At 42.9% G+C, this 26728-nt stretch overlaps 1 protein-coding gene across 1 annotated transcript in view; it reads right to left on the bottom strand.

Annotated features, from left to right (window-relative positions):
• Positions 1–26728, bottom strand: part of IARS2 (isoleucyl-tRNA synthetase 2, mitochondrial) — a 134633-nt gene that overhangs the window by 105270 nt on the left and 2635 nt on the right. Inside the window, exons 2-8 of the mRNA XM_077485787.1 lie at positions 19463–19585; positions 16973–17132; positions 14711–14859; positions 14500–14549; positions 11946–12055; positions 9286–9376; positions 6202–6317 (exon numbers count right to left, since the gene is read on the bottom strand). Coding sequence (XP_077341913.1) covers positions 6202–6317; positions 9286–9376; positions 11946–12055; positions 14500–14549; positions 14711–14859; positions 16973–17132; positions 19463–19585 — 799 coding nt within the window. The remainder of the gene's footprint in view (positions 1–6201; positions 6318–9285; positions 9377–11945; positions 12056–14499; positions 14550–14710; positions 14860–16972; positions 17133–19462; positions 19586–26728) is intronic.

Genomic DNA, 26728 nt, shown 5'->3' with positions numbered 1-26728 from the left:
GGTGCAGGAGCCACAACAGTGTGGCACCATTACAGTCATACAGGGAGAGGTCCCGTTTGCCAACGGAGAAATAGTCAAGGTATAGCAGAAATCCACAACATCGGTCAGCACGTGGTCTTCAGCCAGTCTCTTTCAGGCGCGGAGAAAGTGAGGATAATGGATCAAAATCACCCGAATGCGGCCGGAATATTGCAAAATCCGGGGTGGTATATATAAAAAGGAAAAGGAAAAAAAATAAAATAAAAAAAAATAAAAAAAAATAAAAAAAAAGGGGGGGGGGGGGGGAGGGGTTGCCATTATTGTCCCCCCGCTCTGCCAGAATACACAGATCCGCACGGTGTTCATTAAGGGGATAGACCGTAGATGAAAGTCAAACAGCATTGCGGGTATAGGAGAGGAGCGGAAGAGGGGGTTAGAGCACTCACAGCTTTCAGACAGCATGGCACATTCAGGCCCGGCGATCCCTCTGATCAATCCAGGTGGATGCCAGTTCGGGGTCTTCGAAGAAATGGGTTCGGCCGTCACATTCCACACGGAGCTTCGCAGGATATAACATGGCATACTTGAGGTGTAGAGTACGGAGGCGACGTTTAACCTCCTGGAACCTGGACCGTTGCCGTTGCACCTCATTGGAGAAGTCTGGGAAGACGGCCACATGAACGTTGGCATGGGGAATATTCCCCTTCTCTCTAGTCAGGCGGAGAATCTTGTCGCGATCTTTGAAATTTAGGAATTTCGCTATCAGAGTACGCGGCGGAGCTCCTTGGGGAGGAGGGCGGGCAGGGATGCGGTGAGCTCTCTCAACTGCAAACATCACAGAGAATGCCTCTCTACCAAAATTGGTTGTAAGGAAGTTCTCAAGGAAGCTTGCCGGGTCGTTGCCCTCAGCATGCTCAGGGAGGCCGATAAAGCGGAGGTTACACCTCCGAAGGCGATTTTCCATGTCGTCCTGCTTTGCACTAAGCTGCTGTAGCTGACGACGCACCTCATCAGTAGTATGTTGCAGGGGGTGTAAAACATCTTCCACTCTGCCGATGCGGGTCTCCACTTCCTCCACACGATCCCGCAGGGCGGAAAGGTCCTGTCTGATAAGAGAAACATCAATTTTGACCTCCTCGATTTTGGTGGTAAGCGTGCTCTGGCACATGGCAATGGCATCTAGGACCTTGTTAGTGGCCGCTTCGGAGCGTTCCATATCCGGGGATGCGCCTGCGCCGTCTTTATCCCGCAGGTCTTCTCCGAGCCTGCGGTACTTGGCAAGTTTGTCAGCGGCTTCAGAGCTCTTTTTTGGTGGAGACATACTGCAGGAGAAGAGCAGGAGAATTCCCGGGTGTACCAAGATGGCCGCTGTTCACCAGGCAGGATCGTTAATATCCCCCCTCCTACCCAGTCCAGGGGTGTCCCAGAGGCTGTGGGATGTCAGACAATCAGCGGCAAGGTCCAGTGGCACTAAAACGAAGGGAAGCAATACAGGAGATCTGTGAGTCCTCACCAGGGCAGGCACAGGGTGTAGCAAGATGGCCGCCGGGAGCTAGGCCGAGACCGCTGGACCGTCCCCCAGGCCTCCACCGACCAAACAACTGCCTCAGCATGTACCCCAGATCATCCGGTGGGCATAGGGGGCAATAAGCAGGCTCAGGGCTGCCTGCACAGAGAGATAGAGCTGCCGGAGCGGCCGCCGGGTGAACCAAGATGGCCGCTCCTCCAGGAGGTAGGCCGAGTCCCCAGTCTTTCCTGCACAGCAAGCCTGAATGGAAGAGGAGAGCTTCGGCGGCGGCCGTGGGCGGCGCTTTCGAGCGCTGGGTGGCTGGATGGCTGCCCAGGGAGAGTGGCAAGGTCTCTGGCTGTGGAAGCAGGGATAACTTTAGCAGGATAGGTGGCAGGATACAGTGGGCAAACGGAGGACTCACCACAGATGTCCTACTCCATTGCTGTCCAGGCCACGCCCCCCCAGATGTAGTTACTTTACCCCAAGAATACAATTTTAATGGAGTATAGTGAGCTTTATGGATAATGAATAATTGAGTCATACATTGTGCAGAAGAATACCTTAAATAAGCTTTTAAAAGCTTGCCCCCATTCCTCATCACTAAGGGTCTCCAAGTCTCTTCGCCACCGTCCATAGCCATCTACTTGTGAGTTAATTCTTGTTGTTTTTTTTTTTTTAAGTTTATCTTTCCCATTAGTCCCTGTTTAGCACGTCTAATATTAACTGTAAGTAAAGATTAATGAAAGATTATAATTTAATATAAATGTCTTTGCTTGGGACTGTAAGGCATGCCGTAGCTGTAGATATTGAAAAAAAAATTATAAGGCAAACTATATTTCTCTGCCAATCAAATGATTGAAAAACATCATTATCATAGAGTTGACAAATAAACAGAATGACTGCTTTTTTCCATATCTCAAAGTGTTTAAGTTTCGCTACTTCAGGCAGTTGTAGATGATTCCATATAGACATACATTGTATATAACCCTCATGATGAATTTCTTGTTGAACAGTGGTCCAAGTCCTATGTACCAAAAATAATGTGGGATTATCTTTGTTTAGTAAAAAATTGGTAGGAAACCATTAACTGCACTAATGGATTGATCAGCATTTGGCAAAAAAAGGATTTTTATAACAGCTTACCTGTAAAATCCTTTTCTTTGAGTACATCATGGGACACAGAGCCTAAGTAATAACTTAATGGGTTATGGGCCACCTTCAGGTGATGGACACTCGTATACCCAATACAGGAAAGATATAAGCCCTCCTCCTTCCGGGAATACCTTTTTGTAGCAAAGCAATATACTTAAACCCCAAAAAGAGGTGAGGGACCTCCGTGTCCCATGATGTACTCCAGGAAAAGGATTTTACAGGTAAGCCGTTATAAAAATCCTATTTTCTTTATCGTACATCATGGGACACAGAGCCTAAGTAATAAATTAATGTGACATCCCATAGCAATGCTACTTGAAGGGAGGGAGACACAACCCGCAGGGTACCCCCAGACCTGGACTTATACTGCTGCCTGCAGCACACTGTACCCGAAAGCAATATCCTCATACCTCCTTACAGTCACCTGATAAAATCTTGTGAATGTATGCACTGAAGACCTTGCAGATCTGAGCCATGGAGGCCTGGTGACGCACTGCCCAAGAATGACTAACCGACCTGGTAGAGTGCGATTTGACTTGAAAAGGAGGAATCTTAATCACAAGTCTGAATTATAACTTGCTGAATCCACTTAGCGACAGTGGATTTTGACGCTGCCTGTCCTTTCTTAGGACCCTCTGGCAGAATAAATAAAACATCAGTCATTCTAATCTGAGCAGTTGTCTTTAAATAGAGTTTCACTGCTCTCACCACATCAAGACAGACAATGTGTGAAGGAATCTAATGTACATAATGATAAGCAGAAAATGTCTATTTGCTTATATGTATACATGTTTCTATGCAACTCCTTACTTATTATGTAGTATACAGATTGGCTCTCTGTTTGGAATTAAAGATGGCGGGTACCCTCTGCTTCCCACACATTAGAAGAATGCATATGAGATAAGAGAACCAGCTTCAACCAAACTTCAAGCAACAAGTTTCTCCATTCCTCTTGTATTTTAACCAATGAGATGTAACAATTAGACTGATATAGCAATGACGTATCTTTCTGTATAAAATATTAACACCGCCCAGAAATAAATCAGAAGTTAGAAGTAACCGAGCTGAACGTGTCTCAGAGAGTGTTTACTTCTAATGTGCATGCACATTTATACTTTTTAATTAGAAACAGCAGCAGATAACCTTGAACTAGATTTTAGTTCTTATCCATTTCAAATGTAGTGACTTCTCTTCCCTGGAACATGGTTTTGGAAAAAACGATGACAGGACAACAATATCTTGGTTCAGGTGAAAACCTGATACCACTTTTGGTAAAAAGTCTGGACGAGGGCGTAACAAAAGAGCAGCCAATTCCGAAACCCTCCTTGCTGAGAATATAGCAGCCAAGAACACCAGCTTCCTTGTCAGGAGGACTAAAAGAATATGCTGTATCGGTTCAAATGGCTGTTTTTGTAACACTGACAAAACTAAGTTCAAGTCCCAAGGCCTCAAAGGTGATTTAACTGGCGGATTAAACCACACCACCCCTTTCATAAAACCGCGGACTAAAGAATGCGTAGCAAGCGGGCTTTGAAATAAAAGTCGATAATGCTGAGACTTGGCCCTTAACCTCCCTAGCGGTAATCCCGAGTCTGGCTCGGGTTGGGATTTCAGCACCATAAGCGGTAACCCCGAGCCAGACTCAGGATCGCATCGCTGGATACAGGGAGGACACAGGGAGAAGTAAGTTACTTACCTTGTCCCCAGGATCCAGCGATGTCCTCCGTGCTGTACGATCGAGCCGTCCTCCACTCGATTCAATACGGCGCACGGGAGCGGAGATCGGCACCAAATTCAAAAACGTAAAAACACACACAGTACTGTAATCTTACAGATTACAGTACTGTATAAAAAATTTTTTACACACCCCCTTTGTCCCTAGTGGTCTGTGCAGTGCCCTGCATGCACTTTTATAATATAAATACTGTTTTTTCTGCCTGGAATTTGGAGATTGTCCACAGCAACCAAAAAGTGTCCCTTTATGTCAAAAGTGATTTTAGACCAACTAGAAAACAGCGATAATATATTATGATCACTTGCAGAATTGAGCGATAGCGATTTGTGGGGAAATTCGTCATCAAACACTAAATCTAATGACAGCGACAATTCTGCAAATGAGTAAATTTCAGTGTTTTTGGATTTGATTACATTATTGAATAATTTTTATTATTTATTATAAACTTTATCATACCCGGGATGTCTGCTAGACTCTGGTTTGAACAGATTTAAGAGAGTTATTCCTAAGAATTACAGGACTACAATATAAAATGCCAAATTTCCATGCAAAATAATTATACCGCTTTCAGCACCTAAAACCAGAACTAATCATACCGCCAGGGAGGTTAATAGTACTCATGGCCCCCCCTCCCCCCCCCCACAGGTAGAAACACTCCATAGGACACACTTAATCCTTACCCTGCCCCCTAGTGGTTAACCCCTTCACTGCCAGTGTCATTTACACAGGAAACAGTGCATTTGTATAGCACTGATTGCTGTATAAATGACAATGGTCCCAAAAATGTGTCAAAAATGTCAGATGTGTCTGCCATAATGTCGCAGTCACAATAAAAAAAAATCACTGATCATCGCCATTACTAGTAAAAAAAAAAAAAAAAAATTTATAAAAATGCCACAAAACTATCCCCTATTTTCTAAACGCTATAAATGTTGTGCAAATCAAATCAATAAGCAGATGATCAAAGCTCGCCACAGCGCCTAGAGGCAATTCAGTTCGCATTGTGCGCTATACAAGTATTTCATTCATTCAATAAACGCTTATTGCGATTTTTTTTGACCAAAAATATGTAGAAGAATACGTATCGGACTAAACCGAGGAAAAAAAAAATGTTTTTTTTATATATTTTTGGGGGATATTTATTATAACAAAATGTAAAAAATAATGCTTTTTTTCAGAATCACCACTCTTTTTTTGTTTATAGCGCAAAAAATAAAATTAAAAACGCAGGGGTGATCAAATACCACCAAAAGAAAGCTCTATTTGTGGGAAAAAAGGAAGTCAATTTTGTTTGGGAGCCAAGTAGCATGACCACGCAATTGTCAGTTAAAGCGACGCAGTGCCAAATCGCAAAAAGTGCTCTGGCCAGGAAGGGGGTAAAATCTTTCCCGGGGCTGAAGCGGTTAATGGGAAGTTGCTTGTCTAAGCAGTGACACTGCACAAATTTAAATGTAGAGAAAATCCAGCAGTGTTTCAGAATTTGCAAGAGTATTCAGACCCTCTTTATCAAGGTGACAGACAGAGCCTAATGCTGAGAACACCCTGCGATAGGAGGAGAGGCTGGTCACAGCGCTGGAGTTTCTATGCATTTAGATTAGTGCACTTCTTAGCTAAGGAACTTCCCCTTAAAAAGGGTTACATGAGGTCAGTGCTGTGTGGCTTGATGCATTTCATGCCATCTGTGGCCCTCTCCTGTCCCACGTTTGCAATCACTAGAGTTTTCTGTAGTATTACATTCATGTGGCCCTTTGGTGATGTCAGAGACCGTACTTGAGGCTTCCTATATCAAGAAAGTTAACCATCACTGATCTACATGAACAGTTACCTTTAAATGTTGAAATTATTTCAAACTTTGTTCCCAGGGAAAGTGCTGTGGAATCAGCAAGTTCCGTAGCCAGAATATATAGCTCTCCTGATGTCAGGCACTTCACCAAAGAATATCTGGAATCACATTAAAGTCAAAGACATGCCACAATTAAAAAATGTTTAAGTCATCAGTATAGCATAAGTAACTTATTGTACGCGAATATTTTAAATTGCTTACAAAAAATAAAATCATCATTATATATGCATACAGTGTAGTCCATATATAAAAAAATAAATAAAAAAAATCGGACACAGGCACAATTTGAGTGTTTTTCAGGTATTTACCAAAACATATTCAAGCTGTAGTTATATAATGGTCTGAAAGTGCACACCCTCAGGTTTAATTTGAAGGCATGTACATCCAAATCAGAGGAAGGGTTTAGGAATTACAGCTCTTAAAGTGATTGTAAAGGCTTGGGTTTTTTTTTTCTGTGTTTTTTTTTTTTTTTAAACAACAAACATATCATACTTGCCTCCACTGTGCAGCTTGTTTTGCACAGAGTATGCATTAAGGTAAAAAAACACGAGGGTTTACAACCCCTTTAAAGTGGTTGTAAACCCTTACAAACCACTTTGACCTACAGGTAAGCCTAGATTAAGGCTTACCTGTAGGTCCAAGAAATATCTCCTAAACCTACACGGTTTAGGAGATATTTACCAAAAGACAGGCACCACTATCTATGACGCATGCGCTGTAAACAGCGGTGCGCAGGCGCACTATCGCCATTAGTAGCATGCTAACGGTGATATGCCGTTAGTGGCCGCTCCCGCATGCATGCGCAGGAGTGACGTCATCGCTGCTCCAGCGATGTGAGTGGCCAGAGCAGCGATACCCGGAAGAAGATTGACGCTCTGTGCTACAGGGGACAACGGTGACATCGCTGGCTCCTGTGTCTGGTAAGTGACACATAATGGGCTACTATTCGATGCATAGTAGCCCACTATGCTTTACCTTTGCAGGGAGACAAAGAAGAAGTAAACCCTTTAAGAATAGCCATTGGACCAAAAGTAATTAGAAATTGAATCAAAAGCTATTTCATGGCCAGGTGTGGGCAACTCCTTCGTTATTTCTTCATCTATTAAGCAGGTAAAAGGTCTGGAGTTGATTCTAAGTGAGACATTTGCATTTGGAATCTATTGCTGTGAACCTACATGATGCGTTCAAAGGAGCTGTCCATGCAAGTGAAACAGGCTATTTGTAAGGCTTCAAAAACCAAACAAATCCATCAGAAAGAGATAGCAGCAACATTAGGAGTGGCAAAATCAATAGTTTGGTACATTCCGGGGGAAGAAAGAAAGAACTGGTGAGCTCAGCAACATAAAAAGGCCTGGATGCCCACAGAAGACACCAGTGCTGGATGACCGCAGGATCATCTCTACGGTAAAGAAAAACCCATTTACAACATCCAGACAAGTGAGGGACACTCTCCAGGGGGTGGGTGTATCTTTGTCAAAGTCTACAATCAGAAGACTTCACAAGAGCAAATACAGAGGATTCACCACAAGGTGCAAACCATTCATAAGCCTGAAGAAAAGAAAAGCCAGATTAGACTTTGGCAACAAAAACATCTAAAAAAGCCAGGCCAGTTCTGGAAAAGCATTCTTTGAATGGATGAATCCAAGATTTATCTGTACCAGAATGGCAGGAAGAAAAAAGTGCGGATAAGGCTTGGAACAGCTCATGATCCAAAGCACACAACGTCATCTGTAAAACATTGTGTAGGCAGTGTGATGGCATGGGCATGCATGGCTTCCAATGGCATAGGGTCAGTGGTGTTTATTGATGATGTGACAGAAGCAGCCGGGTAAATTCTGCAGTGTTTAGAGATATAGTGTCAACCCAGATTCCGCCAAATGCAGCAAAGTTGATTGGCTAGCGCTTCACAGTACAGATGGACAATGATCTAAAACACACTGCAAAAGCAACCCAGGAGCTTTTGAAGGAAAAGAAGTGGAATATTCTGCAATGGCAGTCAATCTCCTGATCTCAACCCAACTAAGCATGCATTTCACTTGCTGAAGGCAAAACTAAAGGCAGAAAGACCCACAAAGAACAACTGAAGACAGCTCCAGTTAGAGCCCAACAAAGCTTCAGAAAGGAGGAAACCAAGTCTTTGGTAATGTCCATGGGTTCCAGACTTCAGGCCATCATTGCCAGTAAAGGATTCCCAACAAAATATTAAAAAATTAACATTTATGATAATATTCATTTGTCCAATTACATTCGAGACCCTGAAAAAGGGGGGGGGAGACTGTGTATAAAAATGGTTGCAGTTCCTAAAATTTGTACTTGATATTTATGTTCAAATCCTTGAGTTAAAGCTGAACGTCTGCACTTCAGATAAATTTGGATTATTTCCTTTTAATTTTATTTTGGTGGCATACAGTGCCAAAAGTATGAAAATTGTGCCTGTGTCCAAATATATATGAACCTATTAGATATGCAGACTTTTCTTCCTGCTTTTTAAAGCCCAACTCTAAGCAAATAAAATAAATGGCCCCACTACAAGGGTTAATTGTTTGTTTATGTCTAGGGAAAGGAAGAAAAAAAAAAAAAAAAAAAAATTTACCCAACTCTCTCCATCTACCCGCAGCATCTGCACCCCCATGCTCCACTAGTCTAGGGTGCTGATGTCATAAAGACCGCGGGTTCCATAACCCTGTACTGGACATGAGGACACCAAGGCTGTCCACTGCCGAATCATGGAGAAGAGATGCCTACCAGGAAGTGGAAAATCAGGTAAGTAAAACAGTTTTTTCCTCTCGCCTAGAAAAATAAACCCCTGCAGTGCATGTGCAGCCCCACTGCAAGGGATCATTTATTATTTGCCCAGAATCAGGCTTTAAGAAAAGCATGTGCTTTGTTTTACAAGTCTATTGGTATGTAACAGTCCCAATAGGTCTTTTAACTGAGTACTTATAGCTTTTAAGCTGAAGCTGCTTTACTTCCCCTAAAATAAAACAATAAAGAAAAGCTGTACATTTAACTCATAGTACATTGTTATATAAACCATTATAGTAGAAGTAAACAATAGTGACGTACGATGAAGCCGGCATATAACAGATGGCCTGATTAGCAGGAATGGTCCATGGTTGCGTTGTCCAAATCAGAGCACTAACCTTCGTGGTGCCATCTACAAATGAAAGACTTATTTAGTGCGTATTTTTGTGCACAAGAACACACTCTACTCTGCTTCAATCAAACATTCCACCGACCACTCCATTTCTCACACCTCTACACCCTATGGACCAGGTGTTAAACTCAAAACTAAAAAGTGTGTAAATTGCAGCTTGCCAATACATTAACCTGTTGCTGCATGCATAACACATATGTGTGGAGGAACAGAGAGATGGGAGCTGTCAAAGAAATCTCTTGGTTCCCACTAATGATCTTTTGCTGGCAGGACAGGCTCCTGATCATGTGACCAACGTAACAGTTAATCACAGCGGTAACATGATCTCAGACCCCTTCTGCCCCTGCACATACAGACCATATTAAAGGGACATCAAAGTTGGGTGTAAGGGCAGGGCCGTCTTATCGAGCGGGCACCCCTGGGCTCATGGGGCCCCATCAGGGCCAGCTCCAATCTAGGGGGATGCAGTACAGGTCAGGTGGCATGGCATTGGTAACTACACTGCACACAAGTTACTTGGCAGTGGCGATGTGACAGGGGAGAGGCAGGATGCATGTGTATCTCCCCCCTCCCCTTTCTCCTATCACTCGAACTGGAGAGGACAGAGCAGCTCTAATCAGGTTCGCCACGACGCCGCCCACCTTCCTGCCCGCTCTACTCATTGGCCACAGCAAAGGGCCAATCAGAAGACACTGAGGAAGCATCACAGGAAATGTAGTCCCGGAAGACTGTCGGCCCCAGGTGTGTCCACAGACAGCACGCTACAGCCTTAGCATGCATACACTCTGATGGGGGGGAGAGAGCTAGCCTGAAACCAGGAAAAAAACTGAGGAACTGACTGCCAACAGAAGAGAAAAAGAGAGGACTGTGCTGGGGGAGAGGGAGCCACGCTGTACCTCTACCACCAGAGAGGAGCTGCCATGATGCTGCACATGTGATCAGTTATGACACCAGCCATTAGATGGTTTGGCAGTTTGGTTGAGAGCACAACCATTGTGACAGCTAAATTCCCAGCATGTGTCAGGAATTTAACTGTTTATTGAACCTATTAAATCGATGGTTTACTTCTGCTTTTAATTACCGTTTTGTTTTTTTGTACAAAATAAAACATGAAGAAGTGTAAAGTAAAGCGATAGCAAATCTGTCAGACATCGAAACTGCATGTGCCCGTTAATTGGCCACAAATTACAGTACCCAACATTATCAATAGGCAACACTTTAAATGTCTTTAAATCTCATCAGTTTAGAGTAAACCATAAATGATGGCCCTTGGATTATTGCTCTCACTAGGACATTCAAGGAATATTGAACATGTGTGGCACCCAATATCTGTGCGTGTGCAGCGTGAGAGCTGCTTTATTTTTTTTACTTATATTTAATGCTATTATAATTATATTTATTATACTTTTTATTTTATTCAACTTTATCAGAAAGGGGCTAACAGGCCCTTATGTCATGGGTCTCTAAACTTTATAAACAAAGGGTCACGTTATTTTCCTTCAGACTTAAAGGGGGCCAGCAGAAAATGTCCTATTATTGGTGGCAATGGAAGGAATTCTGCCCCATCGTTGATGTCAGTGGGAGGGATTGTGCTCTTTCACTGGTGTCAGTGGGAGGACTAGTGGTCCATTGTTGGCATCAATGGAAGGATGGAATTGTGCCCTTTTAAATTGTATCAATGGGAGGAATAGTGCCCCATTGTTGGTGTAAGTGGATAGAATAGTGCTCCAAGGGCCAGATAAAGGCACGCAAATGACTGCACCTGCCCCTCCAGGATGTAGTTTTGGACACCTCTGCCTTATGTGATAGCATTGGGCAGGTGACAGGTACTCCTAATGGAGACATCAGGGATCTATTACAACAGGAGGAAGATGCCTGCCTCAGACAACTTTCCCAACTTGTGGCCTACTATGAGGTGTCACACATCCCAGGAGACTACAGGAAAAGTCTTATAGCACTGCCATTTCTCCCACGTGCCACAGCCCACTCCCAAGTTCAAGATAGTGGCACCAGAGTAGAAACCCAGTGAAAAAATCAACTGCAAGGAGAACAACACTGCACTCCAAGGGCTAGCAAGCACTTCTATAAAGTCAGCAGCAACAGTATTTGTATCTGACTTGCATTTTATTTTTTTTAACCAGGAGTGAAATTCCTCTTTAATGACATTTTGAGCTCCAGTTTTAATTGAGAGCAGATATTGCTAGGTTAGTCCACACCATGGCCTGCATTTTGTGGACTAATTATAAAATGCAGGTAGTAGGAGTCCATGGTTTCATAAGAAGTTATCACTGCCTAAAGCTACAGAGAGACCTCTGTGATTGGAAAAGAGCAGGTCAAATATGTGACAGATCATGCAACTGGGCACAATTTTTATTTTATTTATTTATTTTGCATCTATATGAATATTGTTTTGCTGCTTTCAGAGTCCCAAAGCTAACATAGAGCTAAGCACACTTGTAAAGCACAAAGCTGTTGGTGTTGTCCCCTGCAGTCTGCTGGTAAACCAATTCCTCATTAATGGGGCAGTATGTAGCAGTGTAGAATTTGCATTCTTCTTTTATACAGTTACCTATTACAGATGCCAGATTTGGAGGAGGTTTCTGCAAAGGAAACTTTGCATATATGGATCTGCTGACATGTTGCTGGTTATATTCCAGTTCTGCTTCAGCCAGTGCTGTTCTAAAAAAGGTAGAGGGAAGAATAAACTGTACAATCAGAGCGAAAAGTACATGGGAACTTCACAAAAAACAGGTGCACATACAGCTTATAGTAAGTTTACTATGCTTTTAGCCTTTCCTGTGAAGTACACCCTCTAGTGATTGGAAACAGCTTTGCAACAAATTATATTGTATTTTAGGTGCCTAAAGTGGTTCTAAAGGCAGGGTTTTTTTTTTTTTTTTTTTAATCTTAACCCCTAAATGCTGGCCGTACCCAAATATGTAGCCTCTCGGCATCTGGTGCTTATTGCCGAGAAGCCGCATATTTGCCCCAATACACCTGTGCAGAGAGAGTGCACTCCCAGTGTTCTAATGAGAAAGGTCCCCTCATTGGATAGTGTCCACCCTATAATGTGCAGGCACAGCGCTAGCGCAGTACGGAGGACAAAGGACACGCCAAAAGTCTCCATAGATGAACAGCTGATTATAAGCTCTACACAGCGCCTGCGCACTTAATAGTACATTTTGTCAGACGCTGCTGGTGTTGTAAGCACTTTGTAAGATGGCCGCTCACCGCGCTTTGGGCACGGCCTCGCTGAGCTCGGCATATTTATATACTAGCTCTATGTCCACTTGGATGGTGGGGCTTGAACCTGGACTCAGGGCAGAATGTAGTGCACAGGCGTCATGTAGAGCTGACAATCAGCTGTTCATCTTCAGAGACAATCGGCGTCTCCTTTGTCCTCGGTACTGCGCAATCGCAGTAAAGGGCGGACACTATCCGATGGGGGACATTTCTCGACAGGACATCGGCACAGTTACCATCGCTTAACCAAAAGCTCCCGATCACTCCTTGTGATCAGTAGTTTTCAGACCAAGTGACTATGCGTTCTTAAGCAGCGCCACAGGCTGCCAGCGTCATAAATCTCTAATAGGGCCGGGAGGCGCCAGCGCCAAGAGGTTAATGCATTCTATGCATCAAGATAAAAAAATAAATAAATAAAAAAAGCCCTGTGTGCAGCAGTCCCCTCAGCCTTCACAATCCGTACCTGAGCCCCATCTCTCTCCAGTGAGGTGCATGAGTGCTTCGGCCATCCCGCTGCCATCAAAGTCAGTTAGCTAATGAGCAGAGAGGAGGCAAGGCCAAACCACGGCTTCGTGTCTGAATGCACACACGGAGCTATGGCTTGGCTGCCCCCATAGCAAGATGCTTGCTGTGGGGGCACTCGACAGGAGGGAGGGGCCAGGAGCACCGGCGAGGGACCTGAGAAGAGGAGGATCCGGGCTACTCTGTGCAAAACCAATGCAACAAAAAGGAGGCAAGTATACCATGTTTGTTATTTTTTTAAATTAAAAAAATGAGACTTTATTATCGCTTTAAATCCTCATTGACATTAATGTAAACACTGTACCTGTGCTCTTTTGCTGTCCACTAAAATAAGTCTACTGTTAAAGCGAACCTGTTCTTTAACCATAGAACAAAAAAAGGTTCATTTTAGAGTAAATCTAAAGACAAATCATTTTGTTTTAGTTTTAGAGATTAGGGTATAGACAAAAATCTGTCACAATTATATTTATGTCATCAGTTTTCAATTGATCAAATCCTGTCCCGTAAAAAAAAAATAAAAAAAAATAATGGGAAATGTGAGGATAACTCTCCACAAAATGGAAGGATATCACCTCTTGGACAGTTGTTACCGTAACAGATGTCCCCACTGGAAGACTAAGAAACATATATAAAAACAGAAAGAGACCAAGTGTCCCTTTGAGTCCGAACCGCTATTCCTGTTGCAAAGACAACAAAAAATTTGGATTGGGATTTTCCCTCAGTTCCAATAACAATGGTCACCAGTACAAATAAAGAAAGTGAGTCTCCCCATTACGGACAGCAGTGATTAATTGTAAATGACCAAATGCTGCTGACTGGTAAGTGAAATTTATTTTTAAAAAAAGGGGGTTCTAACCCTTCTACACGATCTAAAACTACAAAAAAGGTTTTGGCTTTAGATATAGAATGGCAGCCCCACTAGCTGTTTATATCTACATTTACCTTGGCTAGATTTAGACAAGAGCCTAAAATTGTCCTTGCCTCTGAAGCCCCATCTGCTTCCGGATCATGCTCCAGAAGTTACGGACAGGCAGTGAGTAATGTGATGCCTCCTCACAGCCTGTTTTGGCCGCATTTTTGCAGACAATCACACTGCAACCGCATTCACTGCATGCGGTTTCCAGGGTGTTTGCGACGCAATGTATAGCATTTGGCATGCTTACCACTCACCGATCACCACAGGTTGGGTCACCTTTGCATTGCGCCATTGAAAAACCAACATCCACTGTCTATTACAGCTTACAACCTAAGCTATACTGTATATTCAGGAGCTGTACAGTATGCAAGATAAAAGATACAAAAATACAGTAAGGATCCCTGTCACAGGAAGAATACAAACAAGGAATCATATCACTTACTTTGATGATGGAGACCAAAACACAGGTCTGTAATCCTGATAAATATGCCCCTACAAAGCAAAAATTTGAAGCTTAATTATCCAAAAGTCAAACAGTCACTAGCCGTAGGTACAATACAAAGATTACTGGACCTCTATATGATTATTTAGAAAACCTTTCACACAGACATTATGCAAACCATCATAAGCACAACCCACAACAAGCTCAATACCTTTTCATGCATTTTGCTGAAGACATCCAACTGTTTTGCCTCGTAATTCTTATCAAAGGTGTAATAGCACTTTTCCCAGTCCGCCATCACTCCCCAGCGAATGAATGATGCTTTTTGCTTCTCTATGGCTTTCTCTGCAAATGCCTTGGCTAAACACAAAAAGACCATATAGTTTTGAATGAAAAAAAATTACTGAAATCTCTTCAAATGCATTTTTCTCCATTGAGGGACATCGCTTCATGAGATTAAAGAGGAACTGCAGTCTGCTCACATAATTTGTAATAAAAACATCTTTGCCATTCTGAAACTTCCCTCCAATCACTTTGCATATTTTATATATGCTGCGATTCTGTACCTGCCAAATATGCTGCAGAAATCTCCCTCCACCGAGTCTGGCTGCATCCATTTCAACTGTGGGCAGCCAAAGCTGCTGCCTGTTCACTTACTGGATTGACACAGACACACACCTCCAGCTCTACAGCTCTCATTGGCCCTCTGATAACTCATACACCCCCCCCCCCCACTTCCTGGCAAACTCTTACAAGAGTGAGAGAAAGAGCATTGCATGTCTCATAAGTCTAGGATAATGACCAGACCAGAAACCGGAAGTGAGCTGTATAAGGTATTTACAGGCAGAAAAAAAAAATACTATTCAAAGTTAAAACAACAAGGGCAGAAGATTTAATAGATGGAAAGATGAAAAAAATTACTGAAGTTCCACTTTAAGGCCAAAACTATAACCCCTTCAGAAATGCTCAGTTTTGCTTAATGTCCTTAGGAGAATAGTTCTTTTTCTCCCTTTTTGCTTGATTTTCAATATTTTTTTTTTCTACCATCAACAATCGATCAGTCAATTTGTGGATAGAACAGAACTCTATCATAACTCAGAAGACTGGCGTACGTCATGACAATCGTGGGAAAGAAAATCCTACCCTCCACCAATGCCAGGGATAGAAGTCTCATGACACTGACATCTTGGGTCTGGCTACGTCCCTTGGCATTTAAGAATGTTCCATTGCAAACTTGAGTAGAATTGAGTAAAATGAAATTGCTTTTAAAAAAGGTGGACACCATCAATTCCAACAATAGCATGCAATTCCTTACACTGGGAGGGCAGCTAAGATACAATTATTGCATAGTGTAATCTTGCCCAAACTATTATAGGATCGTGCTGAGAGAAAGCATGTCACAATGTATGACAGCAGAAAAATCACCTCCTGACTGGCTATTGTAGATAAATGGCCAGTCAGGAGTGCTGCAGTTTTCATTTTGTAGGCTTTTTTCCCCAATCACAGCATGCTGCAGCACAGCTCTGCCTGCATTGCAGTGTGAATTGGACACAAGAAAAACAATTGGTTTCTGTGCGTCCTTGCAATGAAAGGAGTTTTGCGATGTGTGAATTCACCCTTACTATGGGGCATCCGTTTTCTGCTGTCCCTCCTCTCCCCTGAAGCCGGCGCTGGGAGCCGATCACATGACCAGAATGTCTGTAGATTAGGTAAACCTAAGCATCTTTCCTTTACAGGGTAGTTGGCATAAGGCTTAGAATGGGGGTGGGAGCTTAGTTAGGCTTTGACCAGGCTTCCACTTTAAGCCCAGGTTCACACTGATGTGGTGCAGGAAACGGCAATTTGAGCCATGAAAATGAATGGGTTCAAATCACACTGCACAGAATTGCATATTATTTTCACAGGAATGCAGTGCAATTCCTGTGCGAATCTAGGCTCAGGGATAATTATATAAAAGCACAGGTGTCCTTTAATTGTGCTCTGTAGTGCTCCTATAGCAGCCTGATTTGAGGGGCAAATTGATCAAACCTACATCACATATCTACAACAGGTCACCCCCTATAGGCAAGCATCTTACAATTAACAAGTCATGAAATTTGTTGGCTGCCATTTTTGACAATAATTATTGCCTTTCTGTCATGCAGACACGTTGGCTTCAATACTATGAACCAGTGACCTGGAACAAATATGCACATAAGGAGAACGCACTGGATGGGGACCTAGATTATTACTCATAACATATGCATGACAGGTACATTTTAAAAAAGGTACAATATCTGTTTGGGCATTAGTTAGCTAGTAGCATGAGGCTAGTTCAGTTTAGGTCTGGAAAGACCCCTTTTATCTTCGTTTTTACTAAGAACAGCCCCATACTTCATACATAACCCTTCTGCCTTAATCATTTTCTGTAGTTCTGCAAACTTTTTATGACACAACATTATCTGACTAACTTATTGCCCTTATGTTTCCCTACCTCTACTTCTGATTTCCATAGGTGTCAGATTGTCGGCTTTGTCTCCAAGGTCAGCCAGGGCTTTTAGTTCTATTGGTAACCCATGACAATCCCATCCTGGAACATAGGAAACCTTGTACCCCCGCATCATATGAAAACGATTTGTAATGTCCTTTAGGATCTGAAAGACAAATGAATGTTACACTGACATCTGCAGTAAATAATCCTAATGATAATTTTTTTAAAGATATTTCAGGTTAAGTTCTTGAGCAAAGCTTTAAAGTGGTTGTAAACCTCAGACATGAAATATGAAGAATGCATATCCCTCTATAGTGTGTATTTGTCTCAATTAAGAGCACAAAGTGTCATTTCCTTTTTTCCCCTGAAGTAGATACGATATCCCTGTATCGACACACGTTGGGAAGGGGTCATCCCGATATCACCGTCGTATAATCTACTACATGTTCATCATAGCGTGGTGCACTAACGCACCTGATATGTGCGAGTACCCCAGAGGGGGATCTTTGCTTGAGTGAAAAAAATTGTTTAAAACGTCATTGCACTATAGAGTTTTTCCTTTCACATATCTCGGATGACTACGCTGAGCCAAGGTGAGCGTTTACTACCTAAGGGGGACACCTGAGTGAAGACACCCCAGCACGTCTTGGATCACAATTTTTATTGTTCCTGCATTGCACAAACTTTTATCACATCACTAGAGACGCAGTTGGATGAGATTTATATGCACATGAGCACTTTGTCTTATGACCTAAATCACATATCCCCTGGAGTGTTGTTTATTTTCAGCACGGTCATTTACGACATATTTGGACACTATATATTGCACAGGAGCACTTTTCCTATATATTATTTGTTTATGGTTTTAAACACTTATGCATGACGCACTTTAAATTGGTTTGTGTGTATATCAATTGGAGTTATATTATTTTGATTAATTTTACTTAGTTTTAGTATACACTGCAATCTGCAATCTATATTGTATTGCACAGTGGTGTAGTGGGTAGCACTCTCGCCTAGCAGTAAAAAGGGTTGCCGATTCTAATCCCAACCACGACACTACCTGCCCGGAGTTTGCATGTTCTCCCTGTGCCTGCGTGGGTTTCCTTCGGATACTCTGGTTTCCTCCCACACTCCAAAGACATGCAGGTAGGTTAATTGGCTTCTGTCCAAAATTGGCCCTAGTATATGAATGTGAGTTGGGGACCTTGGATTGTGAGCTCCTTGGGTGTGGAGACCAATGTGTGTGTGGTTCACTGCATAAAATTGATGGTGCTATATGGGTACCCTAAAAATAAAAAATATATAATGGAGGAGCATCTTGATGAGATGCAATGTGCACACGCACCCAGACTCACTCAGGTGTCTTTATTCAACCTTACTATGTATATTATTTTTTAGCGTGGCATATTCAATTAATTTATATGTCATTTCTGTCTGCTGCTTCCTTTCTCTGCTATCAGCATGAATCACTTCTGCCAAGTTTTCAGGGTGGATAGAAATCAATGATTTTTTTTTTTTAATTAAAATCCGATTTTTTGGGATTTAAATCAGATTTTATTTTATTTTTTTAAAATCAAATTTATTTTAAATAACATGCTTTTGGAGTAAAAATCTTTATTTAACCGATTGCAGACCAGCCGCCGTCATTTTACTGCAGCAGGTCGGCACGATTCTGCAAGCCATCGTAGCTATACGTCCGCTCGTGGGATCGGGATAGCAGGTGTGCGGGCATGCCAATGCTTGTGGCCGACGGTTGCCGGCCACGAGCAATTGCAGGCACGAGAGGCAGAAGTGCGGTGTGTAAACACACAAATCCCTGTTCTGCTCTGTGAGGAGTGACAGATCATGTGTTCCTAATAGCTAGGAATCAATAATCTGTCACTTCCTCTAGACAGTCTCTCCCCCTTCAGTTAGAAACACATAGCAGGGAACACAGCTAACCTCTTGATCGCCCCCAAGTGTTAACCCCTTCCCTGCCAGTGACATTTTACAGCACTAATCACTGTATAGATGCCAATGGTCCCAAAATAGTGTCAAAAGTGTCCGATCTGTCCATCGCAATGTCACAGTCACAAAAAAAAAAAAAAAAAAAAAAAAAAAAAAAAAAAAAAAAAATCGCAGTACGCTACCATTAGTAGTAAACAAAATAAATAAATAATAAAAATGACTCTATCCCCTATTTTGTAGACACTACAACTTTTGCGCAAACCAATCAATATATGCTTACCGAGTTTTTGGGGTTTTTTTTATTTATTTTTTTTATTTTTTACCAAAAATATGTAGAAGAATACATATCGGCCTAAACTGAGGAAATTCTTTTTATGAAAGCATGAAGACAACATAAAATGCTTGGGTGGGGGTTATTTTGTGAAAGTGCAAGATAAAAATAAACCTGAACTTTAATGGGTATTTACAGTATTTTACCATTTAGTTACACTGTCACTGAACAATTGAGATATAATCCAATAGTGATCAGTAATAAACGGTTACCTTATTCAATGCGTGTCCAACGTGGGGGTCCCCGTTAGCATAGGGCGGTCCATCGTGCAAGCTGAACTCTTTCTTGACCTTTCTGGTTCTTTGCCAGTTGTAAAGTTGTAAGAAGTTACACTCCTGTATGGGAAAAAGATGGGAAAACGTTCATACACTCCCTCAGCGGGGCGCCCCCTCCTCCCCTACACTCCCTCAGTAGAGTGCCCCCTACACTGCCTCAGCGGGGCGCCCCCTCCTCCCCTACGCTCCCTCAGCAGAGCGCCCCCCTCCTCCCCTACGCTCCCTCAGCAGAGCGCCCCCCTCCTCCCCTACACTCCCTCAGCAGAGCGCCCCCCTCCTCCCCTACGCTCCCTCAGCAGAGCGCCCCACTCCTCCCCTACGCTCCCTCAGCAGGGCGCCACCCTCCTCCCCTACGCTCCCTCAGCAGGGCGCCCCTCTTCCCCTACGCTCCCTCAGCAGGGCGCCCCTCTTCCCCTACGCTCCCTCAGCAGGGCGCCCCTCCTCCTCTATGAATGCTATAGCAAACTTGGTGCTGTAGTGTTGGTCATAGTGATATTGATGTAATAATTTGAATGTTTCAATCAGTTAATATTAAAACATCCCATTCTCTCTAGGTAGTCTGCTGTTAAATGGGAGGAGTCGGCAACGTGACGCTACTGCAGGCTGGGACACGGCGGCCATCTTTCTGGTGGGGGGGGGGGGAGAGAGGGAGAGGGAGATGGAGAGAGGGAGAGGGAGAGGGAGAGAGGGAGAGGGGGAGAGAGGGAGAGAGGGAGAGAGGGAGAGAGGGAGAGGGAGAGAGGGAGAGGGAGAGGGAGAGAGAATTATTTTATATACACACACAGTCGTGCTCATAAGTTTACATACCTGGCAGAATTTATGACTTCTTGGCCATTTTTCAGAGAACATGAAAGAAAAGTTTTTGTGCTATCATTCTCTTATGGTTAGTGTTTGGCTGAAGCCATTTATTATCAATCAACTGTGTTTACTCTTTTTAAATCAAAATCACAACAGAAACTACCCAAATGACCCTGATCAAAGGTTTACATACCCTGTATTGTACCCTTTAACGTCAATGACAGCTTGAAGTCTTTTGTGGTATTAGTGGATGAGGCTCTTTATCTTCTCAGATGGTAAAGCTGCCCATTCCTCTTGGCAAAAAGCCTCCAGTTCCTGTAAGTTCTTGGGCTGTCTTGCATGAACTGCACGTTTTGAGATCTCCCCAGAGTGGCTCAATGATATTGAGGTCAGGAGACTGAGATGGCCACTCCAGAACCTTCACTTTATTCTGCTGTAGCCAATGACAGGTCGACTAGGCCTTGTGTTTTGGATCATTGTCATGTTGCTGCATTCATCTTGCCATCAATTTTGACCAAATCTCCTGTGCCTTTGTAGCTCACACATCCCCAAAACATCAACAATCCACCTCCATGTTTCACAGTAGGAATGGTGTACCTTTCATTATAGGCCTTGTTGACTCCTCTCCAAATGAAGCGTTTACGGTTGTGGCCGAAAAGCAAAATTTTGGTCTCATCACTCCAAATGACTTTGTGCCAGAAGGTTTGAGGCTTGTCTCTGTGCTGTTTGGCGTATGTTAAGTGGGTTACTTTGTGGCATTTGCACAGTAAATGGTTTTCTTCTGGCGACTCAGCCCTACAGTCCATCTTTCTTGAAGTGCTTCTTTAGGCCTCATACACACAGACATTTTTACAGCCACTTTTTTGAGCGTTTTTTGCAGCTTAAAAACGCCTGTCCATGTTAGTCTATGGCTTCATGCCCACCTAAGCTGAAAAAAAAATAAAAAACCCAGGACCAGTGCGGTCTGAGGCTCCAGCGTTAGAGCTGTAAAAACATCAGATGCTGGCAAAAGGTGTTAAATGCAAATTAACGAGATTTAAAAGCTGCGTTAAGCCTTATCGGGTATTTCTGAATCAAAATCAATGGTTCCCTATGGGAGCACCTTGATTTGAATAGAGGTCGTACCAGAAGTCGGTTCAAGATGATCCGACTTGCGGTGCGACTTGTGTGCCGAAAATCCTGAAGAGGAACCCTGCGAAAAAATAAATAAAAAATATTTGCATCAGCTTCCCCCCCCCCAAAACGATACCAGACCCTTCGCTCTGGTATGGATCTTAAGGGGAACTCCCTACGCCGGAAAAACGGTATGGGGGGTGGGGGTCCCCCCAAAATCTATACCAGAGCCTTATCCGAGCATGCAGCCTGGCCAGTCAGGAAACGGAGTGGGGACAAGCGAGTCCCCCCTCCTGAACCATACCAGGCCGCATGCATTCAACATGGGGGGGGTGAGTGCTTTGGGGAAGAGGGGCGCCCTGCGGGCCCCCCACCCCAAAGCACCTTGTCCCCATGTTGATGAGGACAAGGGCCTCTTCCCGACAACCCTGGCCGTTGGTTGTCGGAGTCTGCGGGCGGGGGGCTTATCGGAATCTGGGTGCCCTCTTTAATAAGGGGGCCCCCAGATCCAGACACCCTACCCTATGTGAACGAGTAAGGGGTACATCGTACGCCTACCCATTCACCCGAGGGAAAAGTGTAAAAAAAAAAAAAAAAACACATTGTTCAGGAGGGTGGGGCGGAGGGGGTTCGATCTGGTGCACTCTTGTCCCCACCCCCTTTCCTGACTGGCCGGGCTGCGTGCCCGGATAAGGGTCTGGTATGCATTTTGGGGGGACCCCCATGCCGTTTTTTCAGCGTAGGGCGTTCCCCTTAATTTTCATGGGGTTCCTCTTCAGAACTGTCAGCACTAGAGATCGACCGATATGGGTTTTTCTCTGCCCGATGCCGATATTTAGAAATCATGGCGGCCGATAGCCGATATATGATGCCGATTTTTTAGGGCCGATATGTTAGGCCGATTTTATTTTATTTATTTTTTTCCTTTTTTTTTATTATTTTATTTTTATTTTTAATCCCCCTTGATCTAACACACCTTTCCCACTGGGGCGTTTTTCAGGCGCTTTTGGGCTAAAAATAGCGCCTGTAAAGTGCCTGCAAAATGGCTCCCCTGCAGTCTGTGTGAAAGACAGAGTGCTTTCACACTGAGGCGATGCTCTGGCAGGATATTAAAAAAAAAAAAAAAGTCCTGCAAGCAGCACGTTTGGAGTGGTGTATACCGCTCCTCCACCACTCCTGCCCATTGATATGAATGGGCACCACTGCCAAAGCGCATGCAATGCGATTTGGCAGCAGTGCTTCATGGGCGCATTTAACCTCTTCCTTGGCTACTAGCTGGGTTATATGTGCCCCACTAGCAGCCAAATAGCACCGCTAAAATTATGGTAAAGAGCCGCTAAAACGTGCGTTTTACCATCAACGCCTGCCCGCTCCAGTGTGAAAGCAGCCTTCATAAGTGATACAGAAAATATCTTACATTTAAACATTTATTAAACAAAACAAACCTCCAATCAGTTTACTTGTATGTATGATTTAGATTAAAAAAAAAAAAAAATGGGCTAACTTTACTGTTTTTATTTTATTTTTATTTTTTTAAATAGTGTATTTTTTTCCCAAAAAAATGCATTTGAAAGACCTCTGTGCAAATGCCGTGTGACATAAAATATTGCAACAACCGCTATTTTATTCCCTAGGATCTCTGCTAAAAAAATATATATAATTTTTGGGGGGGTATAAGTGATTTTCTGGCAGAAAATACAGGATTTTTACTTGTAAGCAACAAGTGTCAGAAAAGATTTCGTCTTTAAATGGTTAAACTGAGAACTTCTACACACAGAGATGACTTCATTCATTTAAGTGTAAACATTGTATCATTTTGTTCTTTTCTTGGCAGCCTGCCCAGAGAGGAGGAAGACGTTTCTATGGCAACTTACACTGACTTCTATGACAGAAGTCATTTCAAAGTCCCGCTGTAGTTCTAAATCGGCTTTTTATCAGCACAATCGGCCGATGTCGATTATTTAAAAAACGGCAAATATCGGCCGATATATCGGTTGACCTCTAGTCAGCACACAAGTCGCATCATCTTGACCTGACTCCTGGTGCGACCTCTATTCAAATCAAGGGGCTACCATAGGGAACCATTAATTTTGAATGGAAACAGAAACACCCGACAAGGCTTAACACAGCGTTAAACGCAAATTAATGAGGCTTAACACCTTTTGCCGGAGCCTGATGTTTTTAAAGCTCTAACGATGGAGCCTCAGAACCCACTGGTCCTGGATTTTTTATTTTTTTTTACAGCTTAAAAACGCCTATGCCATTCGCAGCTCAAAAATGCCTAGGTGGACATGAAGCCATAGACTAACATGGACAGGCATATTTATGCTGCAAAAAACGCTCAAAAAAGCATCTGTAAGAATGTCCATGAGCATGTGGCCTTATTGTGCATCATGAAACAGCCACACCAGTTTTCAGAGAGTACTGTATTTCACCTGAAGTTATTTGTGGGTTTTTCTTTGCATCCTGAACAAGTTTCCTGGCAGTTGTGGCTGAAATTTTAGTTGGTCTACCTGACCGAGGTTTGGTTTCAACAAAACCCCTAAATTTTCCACTTCTTGATTAAAGTTTGAACACTGCTGATTGGCATTCTCAATTCCTTTGATATCTTCTTATATCCCTTTCCTGTTTTATACAGTTCAACTACCTTTTCCCGCAGATCCTTTGACAATTCTTTTGCTTTCCCCATGACTCAAAATCCAGAAACATCAGTACAGCACTGGATGAGAGATGCAAGGGTCTGTCAGGAGTCGAGAAACTCATTGACCTTTTATACACCCACACTAATTACAAGCAAACAGATCATAGGTGAGGATGGTTATCTTTAATAGTCATTCAAACCCCTTTGTGTCAACTTGTGTGCATGTTATCAGGCCAAAATCACCAGGGTGTAAACTTTTGATCAGGGTCATTTGGTTATTTTCCGTTATTATGATTTAAAAAGAGTAAACACAGTTGAATGATAATAAATGGCTTCAGCCAAACACTAACCATGAATGAAAGAAAAGTTTGTTATTCATATTCTTTGAAAATGGCCAAGAAATCATAAATTCTGCCAGGGTATGTAAACTTAGGAGCACAACTGTGTGTATATATATATATATATATATATATATATATATATATATATATATATATATATATATACACACATACATATACATACACACACACACACACACACACACACAAACAGTTCATTTTTGTTGGTCAGCAACGTCAGTGCGCAGGTCTTCCTATTTCCTGCCTATCGTAGATTGAACCACCATTGAACATTTGTTCCTGGATTGCCTTTTTTGGATTATGATTTGATTTTCACGCTGCACCTGAACTATATATACTTTTTATAGTCTTACTTCAATATTATGCTGGCTGATGTTTTATTGAATCAACTGATATCAAAAATCTTTAGTGCAACATATTTTATTATTTAATATAATGTATTTTCTTTCATCATCGCACTGTAAATTGCACCATAGTAGCACAAGGCTCTTTTCCAACATTGCACTGATGTGATCATTAAATAATATGATGAAACTATTGCATATGTGTTTTCACTTGTCATGCAACTCAAGTCGCACTAGTGTGAACCAGCACTACATGTTTGCCTTTTGCCACTATTTTGCACACCTTTAACCTTTCTTAAGCCCCATACACACTATCAGATTGTCTGCAGACTTTTGTCTTCAGATTTACCAAAACCATATAATATGAGGTCAAACCTCAAGAGTTTCAATGTGTATGCAATCAGGCAGGCCCTTCCACTACATGGTTTTGGTAAATCTGAAGACAAAAGTCTGCAGACAATCTGATAGTGTGTATGGGGCTTTATACCCGTGCCTTTCTTCCAGAGTCATGTCCCGTTAACAGCCGCTCCAATGCACATGTGTGTGCAGGAGTGATGTCATTGTGCTCGTCAAATCAAAGGACCGGAGCCCGCCAAACTGGAAGGAAGACCAGTGAAGAAGGAAGTCCTGTCAGTGGTGACAGCGTGCCGCTGGTGGGCTTTTTTCTTTTTGGTTATAAAGGCAAGGCCCCTTTTACATGGGCTTTCCGATCATGTCCGCTTGTCAGCTTTTCAGGCGGACCAGATCAGACCCTCCATTCACACCTATGGAGCAGCAGATGTCAGCAGTGACATATCCGCTGCTATGCAATCCAATCCTGTCCACCAAAAACAGACAGATGGAGGTCCTATTTTCCATCCATCTGGCAGATCGAATCGGATGAAAACGAACAGGCGGTCCATTTTCTTCCTATCTCCCCATAGAGTAGAGTGGGACTCTGACAGCTCCGTCTCAGCACAGTGAGCAGAGATCAACAGAGCGATCCCCACTGAGCAAGCAGAGTCCGTCAATTGGACAAGCATGTATGAAAGGAGCCTTAGTTGCATACTAGCACATTATAACTTTACCTTGCAGGTTTAAGGCTCCTTTTACACTTGTTCGACTTGGGACTGCAAAGTCGACATCAAGTCGCAATGACTTCAAAGTAGTCCCTGCACTACTTTGGTTAGACTTTGAGCCATAGACCTCAAGATAACACAGGCATTGCTTCAAGTCGAGGCAAAGTTACACAACTTTCAGGTTGTCCAAGTGTGAAATCATTTTAAAATTACGAATTAGGCTGCCAGCGTTAATGTGAATTGATTGTCATATGATTGCCATGTGCTTATCATGTATATATTTGTGAACATGATGATACTAGTTTTATACCCATGTACAAATATGATAATATTTATGAATTTTTCACATGAAATGTATCTACTACTGATAATACTATATAATGTATATGTACAGATATGATAATGGTTACTTATGGAATTTATTATCATTATGTATTGACAAATTCTTTCTCCTACAATAAAAATTCTCTGCATTGATCTGCACGAGTCAACCACCTCATTTAAAGTCCCAATTTCCCTCTCTTTGTCTACAAGTGTGAAAGAAGCCTTATCCACTTAAGGACTGCCCACCACATATATACTGCGGCAGGGCAGCCCTATTGCGCAAAACAACGTACCTGTACATCATTTCACGCACAAGATACTGTGGTCGCGAGCTCTGCCGCACAGCGGGGGAGCCGATTGGCGAGTCCAATTTCGCGATGTCTGCTGGCCACTGGCGCGAGTGCTCCTTGGAGAGGCAGAACGAAGATCTGCCAATGTAAAGAAAGCAGATCACCGTTCTGACAGGAGTACAGAGTGATCGTCTGTTCCTAGTGATCAGGATGGAACAGCGATCTCTCTCTACTCCCAGTAACTACACTCCCCCCCTCCCCCCCACAGTTAGA

This window comes from Lithobates pipiens, unplaced genomic scaffold (genome assembly GCF_037356315.1).
Source record: "Lithobates pipiens isolate NorthernLeopardFrog02 unplaced genomic scaffold, aLitPip1_a1.2 Scaffold_18, whole genome shotgun sequence".
Taxonomy (NCBI): domain Eukaryota; kingdom Metazoa; phylum Chordata; class Amphibia; order Anura; family Ranidae; genus Lithobates; species Lithobates pipiens.
Note: the sequence above shows the minus strand (reverse complement) of the source record. Positions and strands in the feature narration are given on the sequence as shown.